This window comes from Thalassophryne amazonica, chromosome 10 (assembly GCF_902500255.1).
Source record: "Thalassophryne amazonica chromosome 10, fThaAma1.1, whole genome shotgun sequence".
Classification (NCBI taxonomy): Eukaryota; Metazoa; Chordata; class Actinopteri; order Batrachoidiformes; family Batrachoididae; genus Thalassophryne; species Thalassophryne amazonica.
This window is the reverse complement of record NC_047112.1, coordinates 17,911,661-17,938,347: the sequence shown is the minus strand read 5'-3', so window position 1 is coordinate 17,938,347 and position 26,687 is coordinate 17,911,661. Positions and strand designations below refer to the sequence as shown.

Genomic DNA, 26,687 nt, shown 5'->3' with positions numbered 1-26,687 from the left:
TTATTTTTTATATGGAATCCAACTTTTTGCTGTCACGCTTCAAATGAGAATTCACATTTACTGTACTTCCATTATTTTCCACAAATTGTGGTCATTCATCTTTTGAGATGTTGACAGGAACGAAAACATCAGCTGTGCTGTGCTGTAAAAGTTGGATTCCAGCAGTTTGTATTCTGTGTTTGGTTGCAGGGAGCCCAGGCGGGTGGTGCTGCACCGGGGTTCCACGGGTCTCGGTTTTAACATTGTAGGAGGTGAGGATGGAGAAGGAATCTTCATCTCTTTCATCCTGGCTGGAGGTCCAGCTGATCTGTGTGGAGAGCTACGCAAGGGAGACCGCATCCTGTCGGTATGACACAGTATGTCAGGGTTCAGTACCGCATTTAATAAACTGTGACAGTGAGGTACAATAAACGTGAGTCAAAGTTCAACTGGCTGAGGCAAAAATGTGGCAGAGAAGAAGAGCCGTGGCAGCACCACCCTCAGACTAGCCAGGGTTACAGTTTTACCCCAGATGAAAATTTGAAATTTGAAATTTCTTCTTCTCCTGTACAACTTTGATGTAGAAAAAAAAATAAGCTTTTATCCAAAGCTTTCTCAATTATCTCTGCAATGCCCATATTCAAACTTTGCACCCTGAATTTGGACATTTAATTTTTCTGGGCTGGGTCTTCTTTTCTTTATAATTGAGGAGTGGTTCAGTAATATGAGCATATTTAGACAGCAGCCAGGTGTGCACCAAGCTAATAGCAGATGCTTAAGTGCATGTGGCAGGCACTCATAAGTGCAGATAAAAGAACAATTGCCTAGCCAGTCAGGTTACAGTTTTAAAGTCACTTAATCAGTATTTGAAAATGTTATTCAATACCTATATTGATCTAAAGTTAATCACATCATCTATTCCATACTAGCACGTGGGGTGGTAAATGATATGATGCTGCCAATCTTAGTTTTGGAGTTATTGTATCTAAAAGAATGCAGATACTCACTCACTGACTCAGATTTTTTACAAGCCATGCGAGACGAAAGGAATATTAATTAACAGGATTTGACATCGTACATTGATAATGTTAAAATTCTTTGGAGATGTACTAGATAGAAACATTTGGTAATGTTACCTCGAATTAAAACTATTTGATTGTGGTAGGAATCCTAATTGTTAATAAATTTTAACATCACAAAGGCTTTGGAAACATTATGCATTTATTGAACTTGAACAAAACTTTGCTTTTTAACTGTATTTTCCATGAGCTTAAAAATTGATACAAATGCATTTTGTATAGATAGACCCTGTAAATGCAGTGAGTGAATGAATACGTAGATACTATAGATTGATGAGCCCATTCTTTCCAAACTCTTAACATGATGACTCAAAACATTAGATTTTATCATTATGTAAGTCTCTAAAGTGTAAGGACACATAGTGAAAGTAAGCTGTGGTTAACAATGAAGCAAAACATCAATCCAAAACCAAGTTGTTGCTTTTTGGGAGTTTTTTTTTCTCATGTAATACCTTATATACCTGCTTGCCACCTACTGAACACGCACAGTGCATCCAGGAAGTATTCACAGTGCTTCAGTTTTTCCACATTTTGTTATGTTACAGCCTTATTCCAAAATGGATGAAATTAATTTTTTTTTTCTCCTCAAAATTCTACTCAGAACACCCCATAATGACAACATGAAAAAAGTTTTTTTTTTTTTTTTTTTTTTAAGGCTGTGCAAATTTCGTAAAAATAAAAAACTAAGAAATCACATGTACATAAGTCTTCACACCCTTTGCTCAATACTTTTGTTGAAGCCCTTTTGGCAGCAATTACAGCCTCAATTCTTCTTGAATACGATGCCTGTTACAGTGGCCTAAGCAGTAGGTCATGCCTCTGGGTCTGATCTGCTTGAGGTTTCTTCGTCATTATCAGCAGAGGGAGTTTTTCCTTTCCACTGTCGCCTGTGTGCTTGCTAAAGGGGGGTTGGTAAGGTTAGACCTTACTTATGTGAAGCACCTTGAGGCAGCTTTAAAATTGAAATTGATGTCTCTGTACATTGCTGCATTCATCTTTCCCTCAATCCTGACTAGTCTACCAGTTCCTGCTGCTGAAAAACATTCCCACAGCATGATGCTGCCACCACCATGCTTCACTGTAGGGATGGTGCCTGGTTTCCTCCAAACATGACACCTGGCATTCACACCAAAGAGTTCAATCTTTGTTTCATCAGACCAGAGAATTTTGTTTCTCACAGTCTGAGAGTCCTTCAGGTGCCTTTTGGCAAACTCCAAGTGGGCTGCCATGTGCCTTTTACTAAGGAGTGGCTTCCGTCTGGTTGTCCTTCTGGAAGGTTCTCCTCTCTCCACAGAGGAATGCTGGAGCTCTGACAGAGTGACCATCAGGTTCTTGGTCACCTCCCTGACAAAGGACCTTCTCCCCATATCGCGAGTTTAGATGGGCGACCAGAGTCCTGGTGGATCCTGACTTCTTCATTTAGGGATGATGGAGGCCACTGTGCTCATTTAGGACCTTCAAAGCAGCAGAAATGTTTCTGTACCCTTCCTCAGATTTGTGCTACGAGACAGTCCTGTCTCGGAGGCCTACAGACAATTCCTTTGACTTCATGCTTGGTTTGTGCTCTGACATGCACTGTCCACTGTGAGACCTTATATGTAGACAGGTGTTTGCCTTTACAAATCATGTCCAATCAACTGAATTTACTCCAGGTGGACGATGATGAGTGGAAACTGAATACACCTGAGCTCAATTTTCATGGCAAGGCTGTGAATATGTATGTACTGTACATGTGATTTCTTAGTATTTTTTATTTGCAAAAAATTTGCAAAAAAAAAAAAAAAAAAAGACATTGTTATTATGGGGTATTGTGTGTATACTTTTGAGGGAAAAAAATTAATTTCATCCATTTTGGAATAAGGCTGTAACATAACAAATGTGGAAAAAGTGAAGTGCTCTGAATTCTTTCCGGAATGCACCGTATGTTACAGAGAATAATCTTATCATTCTGTGCATAATTGAAATTGGTAACAAGTGCGCTTAAGCACGTTTGCCAGTTTCATTCATTTCCAAACATCTTTGTGGATGTATTGCTTGGTGCATAAACACAAACAGTTAACAGGATCATAAAAGCTTCATGAAATACCACATGATGTGCTTATAAATCAAATATTGAATGTGCCTAAAACGTCTGCACAGTGCTGCTGCACCTCAGACTCTGTTCCACTAAAGTGAATTCAGTCGTTATTGCTCAGAGGATTTACTGCAGAGTGACAGTTATGATTTCTGAGTGAATATATCAGTTATAGATGAAAAAACCCTTTGTAAAATTCACATATAAAACAATGACTGGTCACAACAGAGTGATTGTCAGCTAGTACATGCTGCGTTTCATACATTTGTTACTATTAATCCATGACGATAAACCCACGTAATATGTCACTGCTGCAGACAGGCATTACTTTGCAGACTGCAGGTCTGTCTGTGTGTTTGAGTCACCATCTTGTGGCAGAAGTGGCAATATGCAGCACCGGTGCATGCTCACAAAGCTGACATTGTGTGTCCGTGTGTGTGCGTGCGTAGGTGAACGGTGTGGATCTGTCCAGTGCAACACACGAGCAAGCAGCAGCAGCTCTGAAGAACGCAGGACAGACTGTGACCATCGTAGCACAGTACAGACCAGAAGGTGAGTGCCACACAACGCAGGATAACACGCCGCTCTCTCTTACACCAATATGCATTCTGGTTTGAAGAACTTGTCATGATCTTGGTGAACTTTTCTGTTGCAAACTTTGATGTGCATTGGTAATCCCTTGTATCTTCATGGATCCCATCTTGTCGCACATGCTGTCACATCACTGGGAGGTTTTCTGGAAGTGCCCAGGTTGTGCTACATTCTACATGTCCTGGAGGTGGGGTAGTGAGGCTCTTAGCTGCACTCACTGTGCACCGCAGAGGCGTGCAGCTGACAGCGGAGCAGCTGATGGTCAGGATGCTCTCAGTGCTGTGTCCACGACAGAAGGTGCACATCAGGGGGTACATGGGCTCCGGCTGTGTTCAGCTCCAGGAGGATGTGGAGGTGCTGGTGGGCTTTCTCACTCAGTCATGGTGTATTGGTCTTGCAGGAGAGGTCCTCCGTGATGAATACTCCCAGGAATTTGGGTGCTGCAGGAATTCCGTTGATGGTCAGTGGGGAGATGTTGGGTGTGGACTTTCCTGAAGTCAATAATTACCTGATTATTGTCTTATGTGGGTCCTTAGTCTCTTGATGGGTGAGAATACTGCATCATTGGTTGACCAGTTTGTCCAGTATACAAACTGAGGTGGGTCCAGGGTGGGAGGATGGATGAGTTTTATGTGGTGCATGACTGGCTTTCAAAGCCGAGCCTGAATATGCTTTCAGAGTTTAGGGAAGGAAAGTCGATTAAGATGTGGAATGCACTATCAGATTGTAATGATTTTTTTTCCAGCAGCTATGCAAATGTCTTGGAAGCTCATGCAAGTAGCAAAAGGAAACGAAATCCATCATGCTGAAAGATGAATGTTTAAATGTACTTGTGTATTGGTCTGCATTGATATTGTGCCTTTCTGTCTGAGGCAGACACTCAAAGCACTTTACAATGATACATTATGTTCACCATTCATACACGCTGATGCCAGACTGCCAGGGGGCGAGGCTCAGCTGCACCCGAGAGAGGACTTTTACTCAACTTTAGTGATGGGGTTGGAGCTTCTCAAATGTTGCAGTTGGTTCATCCACTGAGTCCACAAACATCTGCCTGGCACAGCACTCACAGTACCTGTTCCTGTGATGTCCAGCAACTTAATGGGGATACCATGTCAAATATAGGCTGAAGACTGGAAAGATGGCTCAGAATAGTTTTTAGTTTGCTCCAGTGTGTATTCAGTTTGGATTAATTTTAAAAAAGGATTTAATACGAACACCCCCCTCCTCCTAAAAAAATAGTAAATAAATATATAAAAATGCTTCAAAACATCAACATAAACATCTCACATTTTTCTTGCTTTTCCTCGCAGATACATGCTGTGCAGGAGTTATGGGCCTTTCACACTGAACGCATCGGACGCGTCAGAGGCGTCAGGAATCGGTCGAAAAAGCATTATTTTCATTGAGACGCATTGCTTTTTAGAGGCGTCAGAAGCGTCATGTCAAAAGCCGAGCTAAAGCGATGCTCCTGACAGGAGCGCACATTGCTGCTTGTCGGCAGGCTGACGCGGTCAAAGTTCAACCCAGTCCAACTTTCGAAGCTCTGAGCTGTGACGTAGCTTTAGCTTTGCGCTGTCCGATAGGAACGACGCGTTGGGCCAAAAACACGGAAGGACTAGTGGCATGAAACCACTGATCTCTACAAAACAGAACGTGTGACAGGACTGCTCATTTATAGAGCAGTTTTCTAGTTTTCTGAAGAAAAATCCTTGGAAATGTTTTTTGTTGTTATTGTTTGTTACCTGCAAAATTCTGATTACTGTTAAAAAAAAGTTTCGAACACTTGTAATTAAAATAGCTAAATAAATAATAAATGGTTCTTTAGAAACCTTTCATCTGTAAATCAAAACCACCTGTTATTTCAGATTAGATCATTTCTTGTTTAACATAAGGAACCTTGGACATTATTTTAGACAGTGGTGGGCACAGATAACCAAAAAATTAACTTAGATAACAGATAATCAGATAACTGAAAAGTTATCTTCGCTAAAGATAAAACAATAAACCACCCAAAAATGTATCGGAAGTTACAGATAACCGATAAATTCCAATATTACTTCTGACACATCTACAACTAGTAGTAGAACAAATTTAATAGCTTATAATAAAAAAAATAAAAACAGACCACAACAATGAGAACACACTTTTCTTTCAACATTCTGCCCCTGCTGGAAGCTCTTGTTTACTACAGAGCTCCCAGCACAGAGACACTCCGAGAGCAGCCATAAAGCCAACTCCCTATCAATTACGACGCTCTGGTCAGGCGCAGGTCTTGAAAAATAAAGTCATGCTGACTTATGGTTTTGATTATAAATAACATTAATACCGATATAATAACTCCATTAATGTCCAATTATGTCATTGTACAAAGTTAAAATATAACTATATCTTTAATGTTGAGTAATGTACTAATTCTGAGGTTTTGTAACAGAGAATATATTCAAGAGAGTTTTAGGCACTAGAGTTTAATGCTGTTGTCTGTGGAGCCTGGACAGAGTGTCTGAAATGCATTTGTCCTGTCGTGATGTACTGAGATTACATCATCCTACCCAAAATGCATTGCGGGTCACAGGATGTGCTCACAAAACCTTAAATATTAGCACATTACTTTAAAACTAAAACATATATCTGATATTTTCACTTAATAAAACTTCAGACATGACAGTAATTTTAAATAACTTGTCCAAAATTTGCTTGGCTAAAATTTGAACCATAAGTTAAAAATGTATGCCTCTGGATGACTTAGGTGATATCGGCAGCCTATTGGTATGGTGTTAAAATAAATTTTTTTTTTCTTTTGAGGCTGTTTCTATTTTGTTTGCAGAGGATTGAGATGCTTTTTATACAAGTAGCTCTCTTCTGTTAGCAAAGGTTATAGCTGTGTGTCTGTTACAAAATTTTTAGCAGGTAAGTGCTAAACTAATTTTAAAAATGCTTGTTGCTGTTCAGCTTTGTTTATCGGTTTAAAAGTTATCAGACAAAGATTAATCGGAAGATAATTGGTCTGATAATGGTTTTTAAAGTTATCTTAAAAGATAATCCGATAAAGAAAACATTATCTTCGATAATTATCTGTTATCGGATTATCGGAAGTGTGCCCACCACTGTTTTTAGACAAATAAAATAACATGGAAATTTGTACATTTTTTAAAGTCTGGTAGATTATTTATATCTCATTTCAACCAGAAAAACAGACACTGTAAATAAATACAATGTTTTATTATAAATGCACAGGAAATAATTATAACAATAACAATAACAATGACTGCAATGTGATTGTAAGTAGGATTATGTGACATAAACCTCATGATGTTTTTTTTTTATATATATATATAGTCATTTAAACTTGTAATTACGTCAAAATATGTAATTGCCTTTAATGTTGTTATCAGGACAGAGCCATTTCTAAAATATGAATTTGAGCACAATAAGTGGAGAGCTTCTACCTGTGCAAATGTCTTTGGACTTTGATTTCGTGGACATTTTTAGTAATCCGTTCATTTATTGTTAAAATATAAAATGAAACACCTTTTAAAAATAATAAAATAGTTGCTGTTGAAAGAGCCTTTTATTTAGAAGCAGGTGATGTTCTGCTGGATTCTCGGGACCAGATGAAGGTCTCTTCTGCAGCTTTGAACTCTGGTGGTGTTGCTGAAGAGCAGAGATGTTTTCTTTCGACTGGACTTCATGGTGTTCAGCTCATCAATGGAAGTTTTGAAGTGCGTCTGTGTTTAGGTTTGGGACAAATAAAAGTATTTCTTAAAATATAAAGAAACACTAAACAGTTTATATATATATTAAAAAACATGAAAACAGAAAAAACATGATGGGAAAAAAAACGCCCCCCCAAAAAAGTTATTTAAAGTTGAGCTTTTGTGGTATCTGAAAAAGCTTTATTTGGTAAAAAAAAAAAAGACTGAACCATTTACAAATTAAAGCGTTCACTCAGATCAACTGTGCTAAAAGGCTAAGCTAATGTTAGCTGATAAATAAACCTTCACAGCAGTGCAGAAACGTCACGTTTTACTTTTATATTATTCTCACCTCAATAAAGCTGCAGAACTAAACTCCGTTGGTCAAACTGGGACTTCGCATATGGGTGATTCTTAGACTACGGTCACTTATTATGTCCTTTGATCATATTGTATGAAAAACAGAAAAAAGGGGAAATTTCACACTTTTATAGTTATCTTTACAATGAAAGTGTTTTAAGAAATTTGTTCTAGTAGTCTATGATGACTTTTTCACCTTTTTTCAGCATCATTATATGCAAATATTGCCATTTTGTGCTTGTCCCACACCCAGACTTTTGATCTTCAATGATAAAAATGAATGGTAAAAAAACGTTTTTCTAATGTTTTAAAATATCACTGAATAAAATATCAGTAAAATAATCAAAACATAATTGGGGTATTCAATGTCATACAACTGTTGTGATTTTTTTAATCAAAATGTAGTTGTCCCACACTATTGCCGTAATTTCCACCACAACACTGTAATGTCCCTTTAAACAGTTTGTATGAAAAATTGTTTGGGTAGTTTCTATGGAGATAAACAGTGACATCAGAGCACATGTATATAGCGCCAAATCACAACAAACATTTGCCCCAAGGCGCTTTATATTGTAAGGCAATGGTGTGGTGGAAATTACATTTACAAGGCCAATAGTGCCCGTAGTTAAAGAATCACCCACATATCCAAAAACTGGGAGATTTCGGACTGAGTGGGTCGTCTCCATCCCCCCCGTCTGCCTGCCTCTGTCTGCCCAGTGATGATGCCTGAAGGCCGGCTTCTCCGTGCGGGTCGGCCCACTGTCGCAGTTCGATTGATATTCCACCAAGTCGTCAGTCCTCCCTTGGTCGGCGTCACCCTGAAAAGTAGCTGAAAAAAGCTTCTCCCAGCAGGGTGATGGGAGAATCGTTCTACTGCTGTTTCTTTAAAGCTTTTTTTGTGGTTCAGGCAACGCAAATTCAAGATGGTGATCGCTCAACTTTTTTCAGGTTGTGGAAACAGCCAGAGTGTGACGTAGCAATTTCCACCCCCTTGATGCTTCCAAAGCGAAGCAGCTGATGTCACAACGCGTTGGAAACGCGTTGGCCTGGTGTTACGACGCATTGGAAAGCTTTGCCGCATCGACCTGATGCTTTCAGTGTGAAAGGCCCATTATTCCCAAAATGTAGAACACTACCCCCTGGTGGGTCATGGAGGTGCTGCGGTTTGGCTGTGCCATTAAAAATACATAAATAAATTTCCATAATATAGTTTAATATTGTGCAAAATATTTATGGTCGCAGGTGTTTGAGTGTAGGGATGGATTATAAATTTTTGCCTATTATCACATATATTGCTGTTTGATATATACGAGGGCTGTCCATAAATTATAGGTCCTTTTTATTTTTTTCAAAAACTATATGGATTTCATTCATATGTTTTTACGTCAGACATGCATGAACCCTCGTGCGCATGCGTGAGTGTTTCCACGCCTGTCGGTGACGTCATTCGCCTGTGAGCACTCCTTGTGGGAGGAGTCGTCCAGCCCCTCGTCGGAATTCCTTTGTCTGAGAAGTTGCTGAGAGACTGGCGCTTTGTTTGATCAAAATTTTTTCTAAACCTGTGAGACACATCGAAGTGGACATGGTTCGAAAAATTAAGCTGGTTTTCAGTGAAAATTTTAACAGCTGATGAGAGATTTTGAGGTGACACTGTGGCTTTAAGGACTTCCCACGGTGCGAGACGTCACGCTGCGCTCTCAGGCGGCGTCATCAGCCTGTTTCAAGCTGAAAACCTCCACATTTCAGGCTCTATTGATCCAGGACATCGTGAGAGAACAGAGAAGTTTCAGAAGAAGTCGGTTTCAGCATTTTATCCGGATATTCCACTGTTAAAGGAGATTTTTTTAATGAAAGACGTGCGGACGGGTCCGCGCGTCGGGACGCAGCCGGCGCGGTGCGGCGGCACAGGAAAAACACCTCCGTGTTGATAACCATTTGTAAAATCCAGGCGGCTTTTGATGGCTTTCAGTGGACTGAGTATATGAGAAATTGTTTAACAGCTGGACATGTTCCAACTTGTCCTTAAGGCTTCCAACAGAGGTGTTTTTCCTGTGGCGGAGCGTCGCGGCGGCTGCGAGCCGACGCGCGGACCCGTCCGCACGTCTTTCATTAAAAAAATCTCCTTTAACAGTGGAATATCCGGATAAAATGCTGAAACCGACTTCTTCTGAAACTTCTCTGTTCTCTCACGACGTCCTGGATCAATAGAGCCTGAAATGTGGAGGTTTTCAGCTTGAAACAGGCTGATGACGCCGCCTGAGAGCGCTGTGCGACGTCTCGCACTGTGGGAAGTCCTTAAAGCGACAGTGTCACCTCAAAATCTCTCATCAGCCGTTAAAATTTTCACTGAAAACCAGCTTAATTTTTTCGAACCATGTCCACTTCGATGTGTCTCACAGGTTTAGAAAAAATTTTGATCAAACAAAGCGCCAGTCTCTCAGCAACTTCTCAGACAAAGGAATTCCGACGAGGGGCTGGACGACTCCTCCCACAAGGAGTGCTCACAGGCGAATGACGTCACCGACAGGCGTGGAAAAAGTCACGCATGCGCACGAGGGTTCAAGCATGTCTGACGTAAAAACATATGAATGAAATCCATATAGTTTTTGAAAAAAATAAAAAGGACCTATACTTTATGGACAGACCTCGTATATATATATATATATATATATATATATATATATATATATATATATATATATAAACACAGAGAGAGATGGAGCGATAGTGCTGATTAAACCTGTGATTAAGAAGATTTTCAGATGTCAAAGTGGGTCAAGTTTGGGACTAATTACTAATTTCCAACAAATCGCTCTGTGACCAATAATTTATAGCATCAACTTCGATGTCACAGTGTTAAACAATGCACAAGTAATTTGATTAGCTTTTTATTTTCTTTTTCTGTTTTGACTTCCATTGTAACAGCTTTGATTCAACCCTGGCAACATGCATCGTTATTTTTTTTATGGTGTTGCCTGTAAAAAGTGTCAATCCTGACCTTTAAAGCCTTCTATGAGCCAAAGCTGAAAATGGCTCTGTGCCCGTTGATGCGTTTAATATTAGCAGGTGATCTAGCTTGTCCTAATGGTGTTAGACTGCATCAGTGCCAATGTAATTAGGGAGTATTAGGGTTCTTTCAGACAGTGATCTGCTGCGTTCACCTTCCAGTTAAGTCACTGTTTTGATCCGATGGCAGACGGACCCGTCTGTGCAACTGAGCTGCAACATTTAATCATTGCTAAAGGATAAAATAAAATAATTAGAATGAGACTCGGGAGAATGCTGACCAAAACATTTTATTTGCTGCAGTGCCACCTTGTTGGCTTAATTTGAGGACATACAGGACTGTCCAAACGATTTAACTAATCAGTAAAAACCAGATTAAATTCAGTCTGATTTTCTTGTAAATTTGCAGTAGAACAACTAACAGGCAATATACATTTTTAAAGGTGAAACATGGTCACACATTTTACTGATGAGGCACAACATGAGGCCATTCTGCGCATGTCAGTAATACTGATTTTTAATGCCATGTGTTTGCCATGCTTTTTCGATCATACAAGCAACTTACATGCAGGTGCATGTGTTGACCTTGAGTGTAGCCTTTAAATCTGAAATTCATAATTTGATATGGATGTACATATATTATTCAATTATTCGTATATTGTTCAACTGTCCATACAAATGCTAGAAAAATATTCCAACACAGAGGTTGGAAGTTTTAGCATCACCCCAAGTCACACATTCTATCCAATGAATGACAGTTTTACTTTTCCTTTCTGTTGTATGTTTAGCCTTGTATTTTTCACATATTGGGCATCATGTTTGTTTCTCCCTGCTGTTGTGAGCTGAAGTTGTTTACTGGTGCTCACCTGAAGGGGGTGGAGTGCACCAACAGACGCACAGTGTGCACAGTGTTCAGCAGGGGGCAGATCTCTACATGCACATTTAACCACAGCTGTTCTTAAAGCAACAGTGAGATTAATGGGGATTATATAGGCAAAATAAAATAGATCTTTCAGTTGATTTGGGGCCTTAAAGCTCACCACTATCGAATCACTCCATCCATGTTATGTGCTCTTTTAAGTCGTTGAGTTACAAGATGATAGCATTTATTGTTTTTGAGTTATTGTCTTCACATTCTGGCTGGGATTCACTAACCCACTCACCCAGTCATCTCCATTTTCTGCTGTCCCAAAGCCCTACTCTGTTACCAGCGTGTTACTGTCATCCTGAAACTGTAGTGCAGCGGATAACTGAAAAGAAATGCTTCAAATGGTGATGCAAGCACCACATTTGGTACACATACTCCTTAGACATTACTCTTTTAAAAATGCCGGGTACCCACGTGAACTTTCAATAGGCGGCCAAGAAGGGGTCAATATTTAAAAATGCTCCACTCATATTGAAAGGTATTCCATATTATTTGTCTGATCATAAAAATTCCAAAAAGGTATAGTTTGGACTATCTGTGAATGAATGGTCTGGAGTTATGGGGTAAAAACAGCAATAACACTGAGAAAGGTCAGTTTCAGTTTGTACAGGGGTCAGAAGTTAAAGTTGCTCCAATTTTGGTAAAAAGTGGTGCGAATTACTGGTTGAGCTAATAGGATTAATAAATGGAATAGTTTTGACTGTGTTGCGTGCTTGGTTTGCAAAGTAAAGGTTAAACAATATCAGCATCCATTGGATTCTATGACATGTGACATATGCTACCCTGTAACATGATAACTAAGCATGATACATGATGCAAACTATTACTTTTTAAAACCGTATTCACCCAACTAATAATTTGCATCACTTTTTACCAAAATTGGAGCAACTTTAACTTTTGACCCCTGTACAAATTGAAATTGACCTTTGTCACTGTTCTTGCTGTTTTTACCCCATAACTCCATAACATTCATTCACAGATAGTCCAAACTATACCTTTTTGGAATCTTTATGATTAGACAAATAATATGGAATACCTTTCAATATGAATGGAGCATTTTTAAATTTTGACCCCTGTGTAATACTTCAATTGACTCCTTCTTGGCCGCCTATTGAAAGTTCAGCATTTTTAAAAGTGTGATGTCTAAGGAGTATGTGTGCCAAATTTGGTGCTTGCATCACCATTTGAAGGATCCCTCAGTAAATATTCACTTATCTGCTGCACTACTGATGCTGGTCCACCTCCGTTCTTTATTTATGTCTTTGTGGGGAAAAAAAAAATCTGTCACATTTGAGGGCAGTGAGGCACAAGCATAATTAAATCCTCCATCATGTTGTCGGCGTGGTTGCTGTGGTTGCCATGGTGTCACGTTGAGCCGCAGCAGTTAGCTGAAAACGTTGAACGATGGTGGCCGCCCGTACTGTCTCTGTCGCTGCTGGCGTTTTTACATTGTAAAGAATGGAGGCATCAGCAGATCATTGCTATGACGACACTCGATGACCCGTTTCATATGTACAAACTGTAACTAACTGCATTTTGATCTGAGAACTTGTTTTTTTTTTTTTTTTTTGTATGGGTTTTTCAAACTTCACCGGACCTTTGTGGGATGAGATTGAACGATCATGCAGAAGTTGCCATCTGGCAGCTGAGGTGTGTCAGCTGAAACGTCGGGTAGAACACGTCAGCCGCCTCGAGGTCGGCAGGTTGTCTCATCCTCGGGGATAATAAGAACAGCTTTTCATTTTAAAAAGTTGCCGATGCTTCAAATCTCTCAGATATATGTTCTGCAGCCGAACCAATCTCACATGACTCGTTTGCAAAAATCTCTTCCAGTGCATATCGTAGCTGTGTCTCCTTTCTGTCAGTATCACTGGTTTTATGCAAACAGAGACAACACTGACACATTTCCCTTTTTCAGCTTCAGGAACTTGGCTAGCCCCGTCTCATACTGCATCCCATTTATGTAGCTCTTCTGGGTGAAATGGCAACTACGAGGTCTCCTAGATAATAAACCGACCCTTTTATTTTTTTTTTTAACTATATGGATTTGAATGACATGCGATTACACCAATCATGCTTGAACCCTCGTGCGCATGCGTGAGTTTTTTCACGCGTGTCGGTGACGTCATTTCCTTGTGGGCAGGCCTTGAGTGAGATGTAGTCCCGCCCTCTCGGCTGAATTCCTTTGTTTCACACGCTGCTCGAGACGGCGCGCGTTGCTTTATCAAAAATTTTTCTGGACCTGTGAGGAATATCCGAGTGGACACTATTCGAGAAATTAAGCTGGTTTTCTGTGAAAAGTTTAACGGCTGATGAGAGATTATGGGGTGTTTCTGTCGGTGTAAGGACTTCCCACGGAGCGGGACGTCCTGCAGCGCTTCCAGGCGCTGTCGTCGGCCTGTTTCGAGCTGAAAACATCCTAATTTAAGGCTTAATTCACCCAGGACATCGTGAGAGAACAGAGAAGATTCAGAAGAGGCCGGCATGAAGAATTTATGCGGACATTCCACTGTTTAAGGACATTTTTTTAATGAAAGACGTACGTGCAAATTCGCCGAGTCGTTTCCGTGACGACTCGGCAAATCTGTGTGCGCCGCGACAGGAAAAACACCTCCGTGTTGAAAACCATTTGTAGAATTCAGGCGGCTTTTAATGGCTTTCAACAAGTGAGTAACTGAGAAATTGTTTAACAGCTTGGGCATGTTCCAACTTGCCCGTTAAGATTTCCAACGGAGGTGTTTTTCCTGCTGCGACCCCCCGCGGTCGGGTCCAGCCCGACATGCGACTCTGCCCGCACGTTCTTTCATTACAAAATGACCGTTAACAATGGAATGTCCGAATAAACTCCTCATGCCGACTTCTTCTGAAAGTTCTCTGTTCTCTGACGACTTACTGCGTTAACAGAGCCTGAAATGTGGAAGTTTTCAACTTGAAACGGCGAGACGCTGCCGCCTCGAAGCGCAGATCGCCGTCAGGCGCCGTGGACCATCTTTAAAGCGACACTACCAGACCAAAATCTCTCATCAGCCGTTAAAATTTTTACCGAAAACCAGCTGAATTTATTGAATGGTGTCCACTCAGTTGTGCCTTACAGTTTTGAAAAAAATTTTATCAAACAAAGCAACAGTCTCTGAGCCATTCCTAAACAATGAAAAAATCGACGAGCGGGTGGACGACTCCTCACTCAAAGACTGCCCACAGGCGAATGACGTAACCGACAGACGTGAAAAAACTCTCGCATGCCCACGAGGGTTCAAGCATGTCTGATGTAATCACACGTGATTCAAATCCATATGGTTTTTGAAAAAAATAATAAGGTCGGATACTTTTCTAATAGACCTCGTACATACGGCTGAGTATTTTTGTGGGACCATCCCAGTCGATTTGCGTCCTCTTGGCAAATCCTGCCCGTGCATCTTGTGGCTTCTTCCCCGTTGGGGAATTCATGAAGACCAACTCCAGTTTTCAGCACAGTGCTGCACCTAAACACAATACAGCAATTCACCATCTCATATTATAGATTCACATACAACCCCTGGCAAATTTTGTGGAATCACCGGCCTCGGAGGATGTTCATTCAGTTGTTTAATTTTGTAGAAAAAAAGCAGATCACAGACATGACACAAAACTAAAGCCATTTCAAATGGCAACTTTCTGGCTTTAAGAAACACTATAAGAAATCAGGAAAAATAATTGTGGCAGTGAGTAACGGTTACTTTTTTAGACCAAGCAGAGGGAAAAAAATATGGACTCACTCAATTCTGAGGAATAAATTATGGAATCACCCTGTAAATTTTCATCCCCAAAACTAACACCTGCATCAAATCAGATCTGCTCGTTAGTCTGCATCTAAAAAGGAGTGATCACACCTTGGAGAGCTGTTGCACCAAGTGGACTGACATGAATCATGGCTCCAACACGAGAGATGTCAGTTGAAACAAAGGAGAGGATTATCAAACTCTTAAAAGAGGGTAAATCATCACGCAATGTTGCAAAAGATGTTGGTTGTTCACAGTCAGCTGTGTCTAAACTCTGGACCAAATACAAACAACATGGGAAGGTTGTTAAAGGCAAACATACTGGTAGACCAAGGAAGACATCAAAGCGTCAAGACAGAAAACTTAAAGCAATATGTTTCAAAAATCAAAAATGCACAACAAAACAAATGAGGAATGAATGGGAGGAAACTGGAGTCAACGTCTGTGACCGAACTGTAAGGAAATGGGATTTACATACAGAAAAGCTAAACAGAAGCCATCATTAACACCTAAACAGAAAAAAACAAGGTTACAATGGGCTAAGGAAAAGCAGTCGTGGGCTGTGGATGACTGGATGAAAGTCATATTCAGTGATGAATCTCGAATCTGCATTGGGCAAGGTGATGATGCTGGAACTTTTGTTTGGTGCCATTCCAATGAGATTTATAAAGATGACTGCCTGAAGAGAACATGTAAATTTCCACAGTCATTGATGATATGGGGCTGCATGTCAGGTAAAGGCACTGGGGAGATGGCTGTCATTACATCATCAAAAAATGCACAAGTTTACGTTGATATTTTGGACACTTTTCTTATCCCATCAATTGAAAGGATGTTTGGGGATGATGAAATCATTTTTCAAGATGATAATGCATCTTGCCATAGAGCAAAAACTGTGAAAACATTCCTTGCAAAAAGACACATAGGGTCAATGTCATGGCCTGCAAATAGTCCGGATCTTAATCCAATTGAAAATCTTTGGTGGAAGTTGAAGAAAATGGTCCATGACAAGGCTCCAACCTGCAAAGCTGATCTGGCAATAGCAATCAGAGAAAGTTGGAGCCAGATTGATGAAGAGTATTGTTTGTCACTCATTAAGTCCATGCCTCAGAGACTGCAAGCTGTTATAAAAGCCAGAGGTGGTGCAACAAAATACTAGTGATGTGTTGGAGCGTTCTTTTGTTTTTCATAATTCCATAATTTTTTCCTCAGAATTGAGTGACTCCCTATTTTTTTCCCTCTGCTTGGTCTAAAAAAGTAACCGTTACTGACTGCCACAATTTTTTTTCCTGATTTCTTATAGTGTTTCTTAAAGCCAGAAAGTTGCCATTTGAAATGACTTTAGTTTTGTGTCATGTCTGTGATCTGCTTTTTTTCTACAAAATTAAACAACTGAATGAACATCCTCCGAGGCCGGTGATTCCATAATTTTTGCCAGGGGTTGTACTTTGGTGAGTCACTATGTCCGAATTATTATTTCCATATAATCCATGTAAAGAGCAGAATGAAAAAATGTAAACACGAGTGAGTCTCCTGGGTTTGCTGTATGGTGGACTGTTATGGCAGCGAGGCCGCTCTCTGCCTTGACGTCACGTGCTCTCTGACCTGCTTTGTGCCTGACTGCCCGCCCGTAAGCTTAATTGCTTGACGTGTCCGCTCATAGCCATTTACCACTTTTATTGAACGTGGACCATGCGGAAAGTTACAAAACACATCGCAGTGGTTTGAGTCAATTTGTCGATTTTAATGCGTGTGGCCTTTACCTTTTAAGTCAGGTCAGGTGTTGGGAGCATGCGCTGATGCTCCATGTCATCACATTCAACACACCACAGACCCGCCTTGGGTCCTAGATGGCAATCACACAAGCAGACTGCCAGTCCATCCCCTCTTTTTAAAAGTACCATCTATCTGCTGCAGTCAGGTGAAACGTTGTCATCTCTTTGGTCTGATCCTGCTGCTGAAGTCCTCAACACTGAGAGACCCACATGCTGCATCATGCACATAGAAACGTGCCACATGGCCAAAATATGGTCCGTCACAGTGCAAGTGATACTCCTCATCTGGTGATGAAAGACTTACTGACCTTGAGTTTGCAGATGATGCTGTGATCTTTGTGGAATCATTAAGTACTGTGATTGCAGCACTTCTGAACCTGAGTGAGGAATCAAAGTGTCTGAGTTTGTGATATTCCTGAAGTCTAAGACCCTGGACTCAGCTATCAGAAGTGTATCTGTATGCGATGAAAGTGTTGAACTTGAGATATTTGCTTATCTTAACAGTGACGTTCATGTCTTTGGATCCTCTGACTTTGAGATTTGAAGATACCATTTGGCTGCTCCTGACACTTTTATGCCAGCTGGGTTACTCTGAGGTTGGTGTTTCTGTATATTTTTGTGTTTCATCCATACTGTGACTCTCCTGCAGACCTCATTAGTGCCTGCTGATTGAACTTTGCGTCAAACCGTGTGTCCACACTGAGCTGTGGTCAGCACTGAGCGTGTGTGTGTGTGTGTGTGTGTGTGTGTGTGTGTGTGTAAGTGCGAGCTCCCTCGCAGTGATTTCAGCTGATGCAGCAGACATAGATTTGTGTTTATTTGAAGTACAACAGATCGAGCATGTTTGTCTGTGAGAAGTCCTCCATGCTGCTTTGGTACTGCAGACATTCCTCATCCGGTTTTAGGTTATTTTTAGATAGATTTCTGCACCAGTCCTGCAGTTCCAATATGTGCTTGCACTAAGATTCATACCCATTTCACATATGGCTTATTCATTTATGCTACTTACTGCATTCTGGAGTACATCATGAGCCCATTAATCATACACAGCAAAATCATCAGTGTTAAATTAACACTGACAGTGTCTCTCTGGCTCCACACTCACCCAGTACTGGTCACCTCCTCCTAAATGAATACTGATATTTGGGTGCCCCCACAGATTGTGATGTACTGCTTTTTTCTAATTGTATAATATGTTAATATGTGTATTCAGGTGTTCAACAAGTGTCACAACCATACAGTAAGATAGGAAGCACCAGGATCCCAAAGACACGGACCTTCATTCTCCTTCAAAGATATATCCCAGACAGCAAATGGATCACGGCCGGATGTAGTCCAACATCCGGTACCAATCCTGAAAACGGATCTGGTCCAAACAGTTTTTGCACCCTGGCCCAGATCTGGCACAGCTCCACTTTACAGTTCTGGAACAGATCCGGACCAGATCTGAACTGGATCCGCGAAAGACCATCCGTTTACAGCCCATATCTGGCACGGATCTGGGACAGATGTGGTCCGCATCACAGCACCATGGCAGGAACATGGGGTTAGCGTAATGATAAGCAATTTTAACTGCACTCGGCAGAAACTGTCCATTAGCGGTTATAAATTCAGGGCTGTGAAAACTCCGCGGATCATTTGGGGAGGGGGGGGGGGGTGTTAGCCTTTGTGTGAGGTTGTGTGTTGTGCTCTCGTCAGATTTTCATTGCAAGGAAAATGGCGGAACGACTGGAGCAGCGCAGCATCAAATGTTGCTAGAAACTGGGCGACAGCCAGGTGGAAACCATTCGGAAGATTCAGACTGCTTTCAGTGGCTTTTCAGTCGTGTGACTATCCGAGAAATTGTAGAAGAGGTGGGCAGAGGTGGGCATCATTTTTCGGAGTCCAGCATGTCCTATGAGACTTCAACACAGAGGTGCTTTTGCTCTGCCGTTAGCAGCTTCGGCAGGAATTTCGCCGCCACTCTCTTCATGGCCAAATCTTCTGTCACAGTGGAATGTGCCGAAAAAGTGCTGATGTCCACCTCTTCCGCAATTTCTCGGATAGTCACACGACGGTCCCGCATCACCACAGCGTTCACTTTAGAAATGATCTGGTTATTTCAGCATGTTGATGGCCGCCCGGAGCGCGGCTCGCTCTTCACCGTTGTGCGGACGTCTTTAAACCGGTTGTACTGCTCTTTAATCTGTGTGACGCCCATAGCATCGTCACCGAAAGCCGTCTGAATCTTCCGAATGGTTTCCACCTGGCTGTCGCTCAGTTTCTGGCAAAATTTGACGCAGTCGCGCTGCTTCAGTTGTTCCACCATTTACCTTGCAATGAAAATCCGACGAGAGACTACACACGTCCTCACACAAAGGCTGCTTGCCAGCAAATGACGCAATCGACAGGCATGAAAAAATTCACGCATGCGCACGAAGGTTCAAGGTTTGCTCATGCAAGCACACGTGATTCAAATCCATCAGGTTTTTGCAAAAAATAAAAAGGTCCGATACTTTTCTAACAAACCTCGTACAGCTCCATGGTTTTAGCTGTCTTGTATTCAGTCTCCACATTGACCTGCTGGACCACTTAATAATTTGATTAAGTGAGCTTTTGTTCTTCAAAGAGAAGTTCCCAATCCAGGCTGCTGGAGCACATAATAAAACTGATTCAGTAAAAGCACGATGAAACAGGGTTATGATGAATGTGTCTACGTGGAAGCGGCTCAGCTTCCTTAAACAGAACACGCGCTGGTGTCCCTTCCAACACACGGCTTCACAGTTTGTCTTAAAGGTGAGTTTTGAGTCTGTGACTGTCCCCAGATATTTATAGAATTGCACATATTCAACAGTTTGACATTTGAGTGATGTGGTTTCTTGTGTATGGATTTTTTTTGTTTCACTAAATTCAATGAGCATGTCCTTTGTCTTGGATATGTTTAGTTGGAGGTGGGAAACCTCACACCATTAAACAAAGTCATTGATAACTGGTCTATGACCAGTTTCACTGTCTTGGAGCAGGCTAACAATAACTAAGTCATCAGCATATTTAATGATGGTCCTGTTGTCCCACCTGCTCTCAAACATACTAATGTATAGGATGCAAAGAAATGTGAGAGCACACATCCATCATCATCCTGACATCTATGGGTCAAATAATGTGTAGCATATTACTATAATGTTCAGTCTATATATTTTTTGTTTGTTTGTTGAGCCTCGTTGCAATTTATGTCGTTAATTGGCATTGTATAAATCAATCAATCAATCAATCAGTTTTTTTATATAGCGCCAAATCACAACAAACAGTTGCCCCAAGGCGCTTTATATTGTAAGGCAAGGCCATACAATAATTATGTAAAACCCCAACGGTCAAAACGACCCCCTGTGAGCAAGCACTTGGCTACAGTGGGAAGGAAAAACTCCCTTTTAACAGGAAGAAACCTCCAGCAGAACCAGGCTCAGGGAGGGGCAGTCTTCTGCTGGGACTGGTTGGGGCTGAGGGAGAGAACCAGGAAAAAGACATGCTGTGGAGGGGAGCAGAGATCGATCACTAATGATTAAATGCAGAGTGGTGCATACAGAGCAAAAAGAGAAAGAAACAGTGCATCATGGGAACCCCCCAGCAGTCTACGTCTATAGCAGCATAACTAAGGGATGGTTCAGGGTCACCTGATCCAGCCCTAACTATAAGCTTTAGCAAAAAGGAAAGTTTTAAGCCTAATCTTAAAAGTAGAGAGGGTGTCTGTCTCCCTGATCTGAATTGGGAGCTGGTTCCACAGGAGAGGAGCCTGAAAGCTGAAGGCTCTGCCTCCCATTCTACTCTTACAAACCCTAGGAACTACAAGTAAGCCTGCAGTCTGAGAGCGAAGCGCTCTATTGGGGTGATATGGTACTACGAGGTCCCTAAGATAAGATGGGACCTGATTATTCAAAACCTTATAAGTAAGAAGAAGAATTTTAAATTCTATTCTAGAATTAACAGGAAGCCAATGAAGAGAGGCCAATATGGGTGAGATATGCTCTCTCCTTCTAGTCCCCGTCAGTACTCTAGCTGCAGCATTTTGAATTAACTGAAGGCTTTTTAGGGAACTTTTAGGACAACCTGATAATAATGAATTACAGTAGTCCAGCCTAGAGGAAATAAATGCATGAATTAGTTTTTCAGCATCACTCTGAGACAAGACCTTTCTGATTTTAGAGATATTGCGTAAATGCAAAAAAGCAGTCCTACATATTTGTTTAATATGCGCTTTGAATGACATATCCTGATCAAAAATGACTCCAAGATTTCTCACAGTATTACTAGAGGTCAGGGTAATGCCATCCACAGTAAGGATCTGGTTAGACACCATGTTTCTAAGATTTGTGGGGCCAAGTACAATAACTTCAGTTTTATCTGAGTTTAAAAGCAGGAAATTAGAGGTCATCCATGTCTTTATGTCTGTAAGACAATCCTGCAGTTTAGCTAATTGGTGTGTGTCCTCTGGCTTCATGGATAGATAAAGCTGGGTATCATCTGCGTAACAATGAAAATTTAAGCAATACTGTCTAATAATACTGCCTAAGGGAAGCATGTATAAAGTGAATAAAATTGGTCCTAGCACAGAACCTTGTGGAACTCCATAATTAACTTTAGTCTGTGAAGAAGATTCCCCATTTACATGAACAAATTGTAATCTATTAGACAAATATGATTCAAACCACCGCAGCGCAGTGCCTTTAATACCTATGGCATGCTCTAATCTCTGTAATAAAATTTTATGGTCAACAGTATCAAAAGCAGCACTGAGGTCTAACAGAACAAGCACAGAGATGAGTCCACTGTCCGAGGCCATAAGAAGATCATTTGTAACCTTCACTAATGCTGTTTCTGTACTATGATGAATTCTAAAACCTGACTGAAACTCTTCAAATAGACCATTCCTCTGCAGATGATCAGTTAGCTGTTTTACAACTACCCTTTCAAGAATTTTTGAGAGAAAAGGAAGGTTGGAGATTGGCCTATAATTAGCTAAGATAGCTGGGTCAAGTGATGGCTTTTTAAGTAATGGTTTAATTACTGCCACCTTAAAAGCCTGTGGTACATAGCCAACTAACAAAGATAGATTGATCATATTTAAGATCGAAGCATTAAATAATGGTAGGGCTTCCTTGAGCAGCCTGGTAGGAATGGGGTCTAATAAACATGTTGATGGTTTGGATGAAGTAACTAATGAAAATAACTCAGACAGAACAATCGGAGAGAAAGAGTCGAACCAAATACAGGCATCACTGAAAGCAGCCAAAGATAACGATACGTCTTTGGGATGGTTATGAGTAATTTTTTCTCTAATAGTTAAAATTTTGTTAGCAAAGAAAGTCATGAAGTCATTACTAGTTAAAGTTAATGGAATACTCAGCTCAATAGAGCTCTGACTCTTTGTCAGCCTGGCTACAGTGCTGAAAAGAAACCTGGGGTTGTTCTTATTTTCTTCAATTAGTGATGAGTAGAAAGATGTCCTAGCTTTACGGAGGGCTTTTTTTATAGAGCAACAGACTCTTTTTCCAGGCTAAGTGAAGATCTTCTAAATTAGTGAGACGCCATTTCCTCTCCAACTTACGGGTTATCTGCTTTAAGCTACGAGTTTGTGAGTTATACCACGGAGTCAGGCACTTCTGATTTAAAGCTCTCTTTTTTAGAGGAGCTACAGCATCCAAAGTTGTCTTCAATGAGGATGTAAAACTATTGACGAGATACTCTATCTCACTTACAGAGTTTAGGTAGCTACTCTGCACTGTGTTGGTATATGGCATTAGAGAACATAAAGAAGGAATCATATCCTTAAACCTAGTTACAGTGCTTTCTGAAAGACTTCTAGTGTAATGAAACTTATTCCCCACTGCTGGGTAGTCCATCAGAGTAAATGTAAATGTTATTAAGAAATGATCAGACAGAAGGGAGTTTTCAGGGAATACTGTTAAGTCTTCTATTTCCATACCATAAGTCAGAACAAGATCTAAGATATGATTAAAGTGGTGGGTGGACTCATTTACTTTTTGAGCAAAGCCAATAGAGTCTAATAATAGATTAAATGCAGTGTTGAGGCTGTCATTCTCAGCATCTGTGTGGATGTTAAAATCGCCCACTATAATTATCTTATCTGAGCTAAGCACTAAGTCAGACAAAAGGTCTGAAAATTCACAGAGAAACTCACAGTAACGACCAGGTGGACGATAGATAATAACAAATAAAACTGGTTTTTGGGACTTCCAATTTAGATGGACAAGACTAAGAGTCAAGCTTTCAAATGAATTAAAGCTCTGTCTGGGTTTTTGATTAATTAATAAGCTGGAATGGAAGATTGCTGCTAAATAAATTGAGTAAATTTTTTTTATTATTTATATAACGGCTGAGTGGATCCTTGTCATTTGATTAGTGGGTTGTGTGTCACGTGACATGAATTATTCATACCTTTTGCCGTTGTGTTTCATGGACCGTGCAATAGTTCTTTTTTAGCGTGCCATCTTGGTGCTATATGAAATGTGCTACTGCACGCCCGACCTGACTACCAGGGGCGGCATTTAGCTAAACATAACAGAGTTTGTTTTGCTGACGGACAACGATTTGAAGGAGCTAATTGATGCTGCTAATTCTTCTAACACACACACACACACAAAACAAATTCACTACGCCATAAACTGTCTGGAGGCATGAAGAGCTGTTAGGATGAAAAGCTGGACAAATTTCTGATGTGATTTTTCACTGGACTGAGGAACTACACAAAGTCTTTTTTTCTTTTTTTTTTTGGAAATACACAAAGTCAGTGCACGGCATGACGGTACATCGTTACAGTTTTGGACTCCTATTTAAAGTTTGTGTTGGACTGTTAAGTACCAGTTGTGAAAGTGTCGTGACACGGACCCACAACAGGGGGCGTTAATGAACGGACAATGGATAAGCCAAAAGTAACAATTGAATGTGAATCGCACAACGACGTACAGACAATAACAATATGGTGGACTGTCAATCATACACCAGAGGACGTGTGGGCAGGCTCGACGATAGAAGACGCCTGGCGAGAGAAGAGCTGGATCCCCACACAGCTTCCACCACCAATGGAGCTGAAGAACACCGGAGCCGCCAAGCCCTGCGCCCCAGGTGGCCTCTGTCTTCAGCAGTCAGACCCGGTACTGCTGGCAGAAAACAGAGACAGTCCTGATGAGTGTGAGTTCGCACACTCAGTAATCCCACAGTCAGTGTTTAGTTAGGAGGGAGCACCTCCACCTCCAATCACACACTCGTGCAGCTCCTGTTTCACCACTTATCTGGTTTGGGGTGTGAGGCGAAGCCATCGCTGATCACACCAAACGCCAATCCCACAGATAAGGACACACCAGGAAAACGGCTGCAAAGAAGTTCAGATTAATACTCAATGTTTTGAGTCAGCAGAGAAAATTACCTGAATGGTAGCTGATTTCTCGGCGAGGAGGTGGAGTTGCAGTCCAGCCTTTATGGTGATGGTGATGAGATGAATGAGTGACAGCTGGTGCTGAGGATGAGTGACAGCTGTCACTCCCAGTGGCTCCGGCGCCCTCTAGTGCTTGAAGCCCGCACTCCAAGCAGGGCGCCATCTGGTGGTGGTGGGCCAGCAGTACCTCCTCTTCAGCGGCCCACACAACACCAGTGACGAACACCAAAATGTATGTCTCTTTTATGTTGTTTATAAATTAATAAAATATCAAATGACAAGAATCTGTTTTAGCCGTTATATAAAACAAACAATGAATGCTTTATCATTCTTTCAATAGAACACATTTTTAATATTTAATATTTAATCACCTCGTTGAAGGGAACATTCCAGCTTTCCCCTTATGAAATATTTGTACCAATGAACTCATAAACATTCATTATTTGTGTACTATTGTATGTCTGTATCATGCAAGACAAAACTCTTTTGTCTTGATTTCAAATTATTTCAGAGCGAGTAAAGTACAGAGAAAAGTAGTGTTTGATATCGGTATCAGTTCAAACGTGAATGGAATGTGGACCCTATGTCTAATGCTGTGTGGCTCCATTGTGTTCACGGCTCAATAATAACGTCTGTGTGTGTTTGAGAAAGTTGAATTCCTGCAGCGCTGAACATCGCTTGTGTTCACCTGCAGTGCTGTTTGTGAGCCGGCGTTTCACCGGGTAGCACCTGCATATTAAGAGCAGCAGTATTCACTGGGATTAGACACGACTGTGGCAGACTCACAGACTCACTTACACATGACAAACGCAGAGGCGACGCCTGTCAGTGAGGCGATGCAGAGGATTATCTTCACAGCCCGCGTGCATGTTTGTCTGACTGGATGCGGTTGTGTCTGTGTGCGAGTCTCGTGCACCTTTCTTTGAGTAGAAGATTAAAAGCATCTTTTTCTTTGGATCTGCACACACAAACTTGTGGGACTAAAATGGAAATTCAAGCAGCTCGATACATAACGGCTGTTCCGGTTTTCTGCTTCTCAGTTTCTTTCTTTCTTTCTAACCTGTTGCCTCTCCAGGGTAACTCGCTCTTTTATGTGTCTAATTCATTCAACACAAATTGTTATTTGAAGGATTTTACAGGTCAGTTGTGGTAAGATGCTTATTTGATTCAGAGATGAATCACATTTTGCAGATTGAATTAATTAAATATCAGCAATGTTCAGTCATCTTAGTTGTGTTGTTTTCTTCTTTTTTTGATTTCATCATTTGTGCAATCTGATTAGTTGATTGATAACATTATTGCTTTCTGTCTGGTGTCAATTATAGATGAGCCTCTTCCAGCAAAGCTTTATTTTTTGGAGCATTTTAATGACTAGTTTAAATACAGCAGATTTACTGAGAGAAACTAATTAGGAGATTTTGTGTTTTTCTTTTTTATTTGGCTGCTTTGAACTTCGTAACACATCAAGAAATATCAAGGGAAAATGAAAGTATTTGAAAAGGATGACTTTGTGCATGATATAGAGCCACTGCATGAATACAAACTAAGCATCACCAACATAACAACATGGAAACTTTATCCCCTTGGAGAAATGGAATTTGTGCAGAAGCTCAATAAAACAATGCAGCCAGAGAAATGGAATGCAGAAAATACTCCATAAATTAATTTTTTAAGAAAGCACTTCTATTTGGACTGGGACCAAATGTTATCCTGGCAGAGTATAGTTATATCCTGGCAGAGTATATTTTACTCCGCCAGGATGTTTGCCTGGGTTGTTGCCATCCAGGTGCCAAGGTGGATCTGTGGTGTGGTGGATACGCCAACAGTGAGATTAGAGAATTACTCATTTACAGCATGTGAGTGCTGCATTTTCTCGAGTATCAGTTACATACTTTTTTGTCCTGTCGTGTGAACCAACAGCATTTTTTGTATATTTGTTTTGTGAGTTGTTCTGTAATTTATGTCTGTAGAATGGCACAAGCAGAGGGTCACCCCTTTCAGTCTGGTCCTCAG

The 26,687-nt window shown here is 40.9% G+C and overlaps 1 protein-coding gene across 2 annotated transcripts in view; it reads left to right on the top strand.

Annotated features, from left to right (window-relative positions):
• LOC117518389 (discs large homolog 1-like protein) overlaps positions 1 to 26,687 on the top strand; it is a 331,339-nt gene that overhangs the window by 257,014 nt on the left and 47,638 nt on the right. Inside the window, exons 2-3 of one of the 2 annotated variants that reach the window (XM_034179497.1) lie at positions 190 to 346; positions 3,582 to 3,684. The exons of the other annotated variant lie outside the window; for it this stretch is intronic. Coding sequence (XP_034035388.1) covers positions 190 to 346; positions 3,582 to 3,684 — 260 coding nt within the window. The remainder of the gene's footprint in view (positions 1 to 189; positions 347 to 3,581; positions 3,685 to 26,687) is intronic. 2 annotated transcript variants of the gene reach the window in all.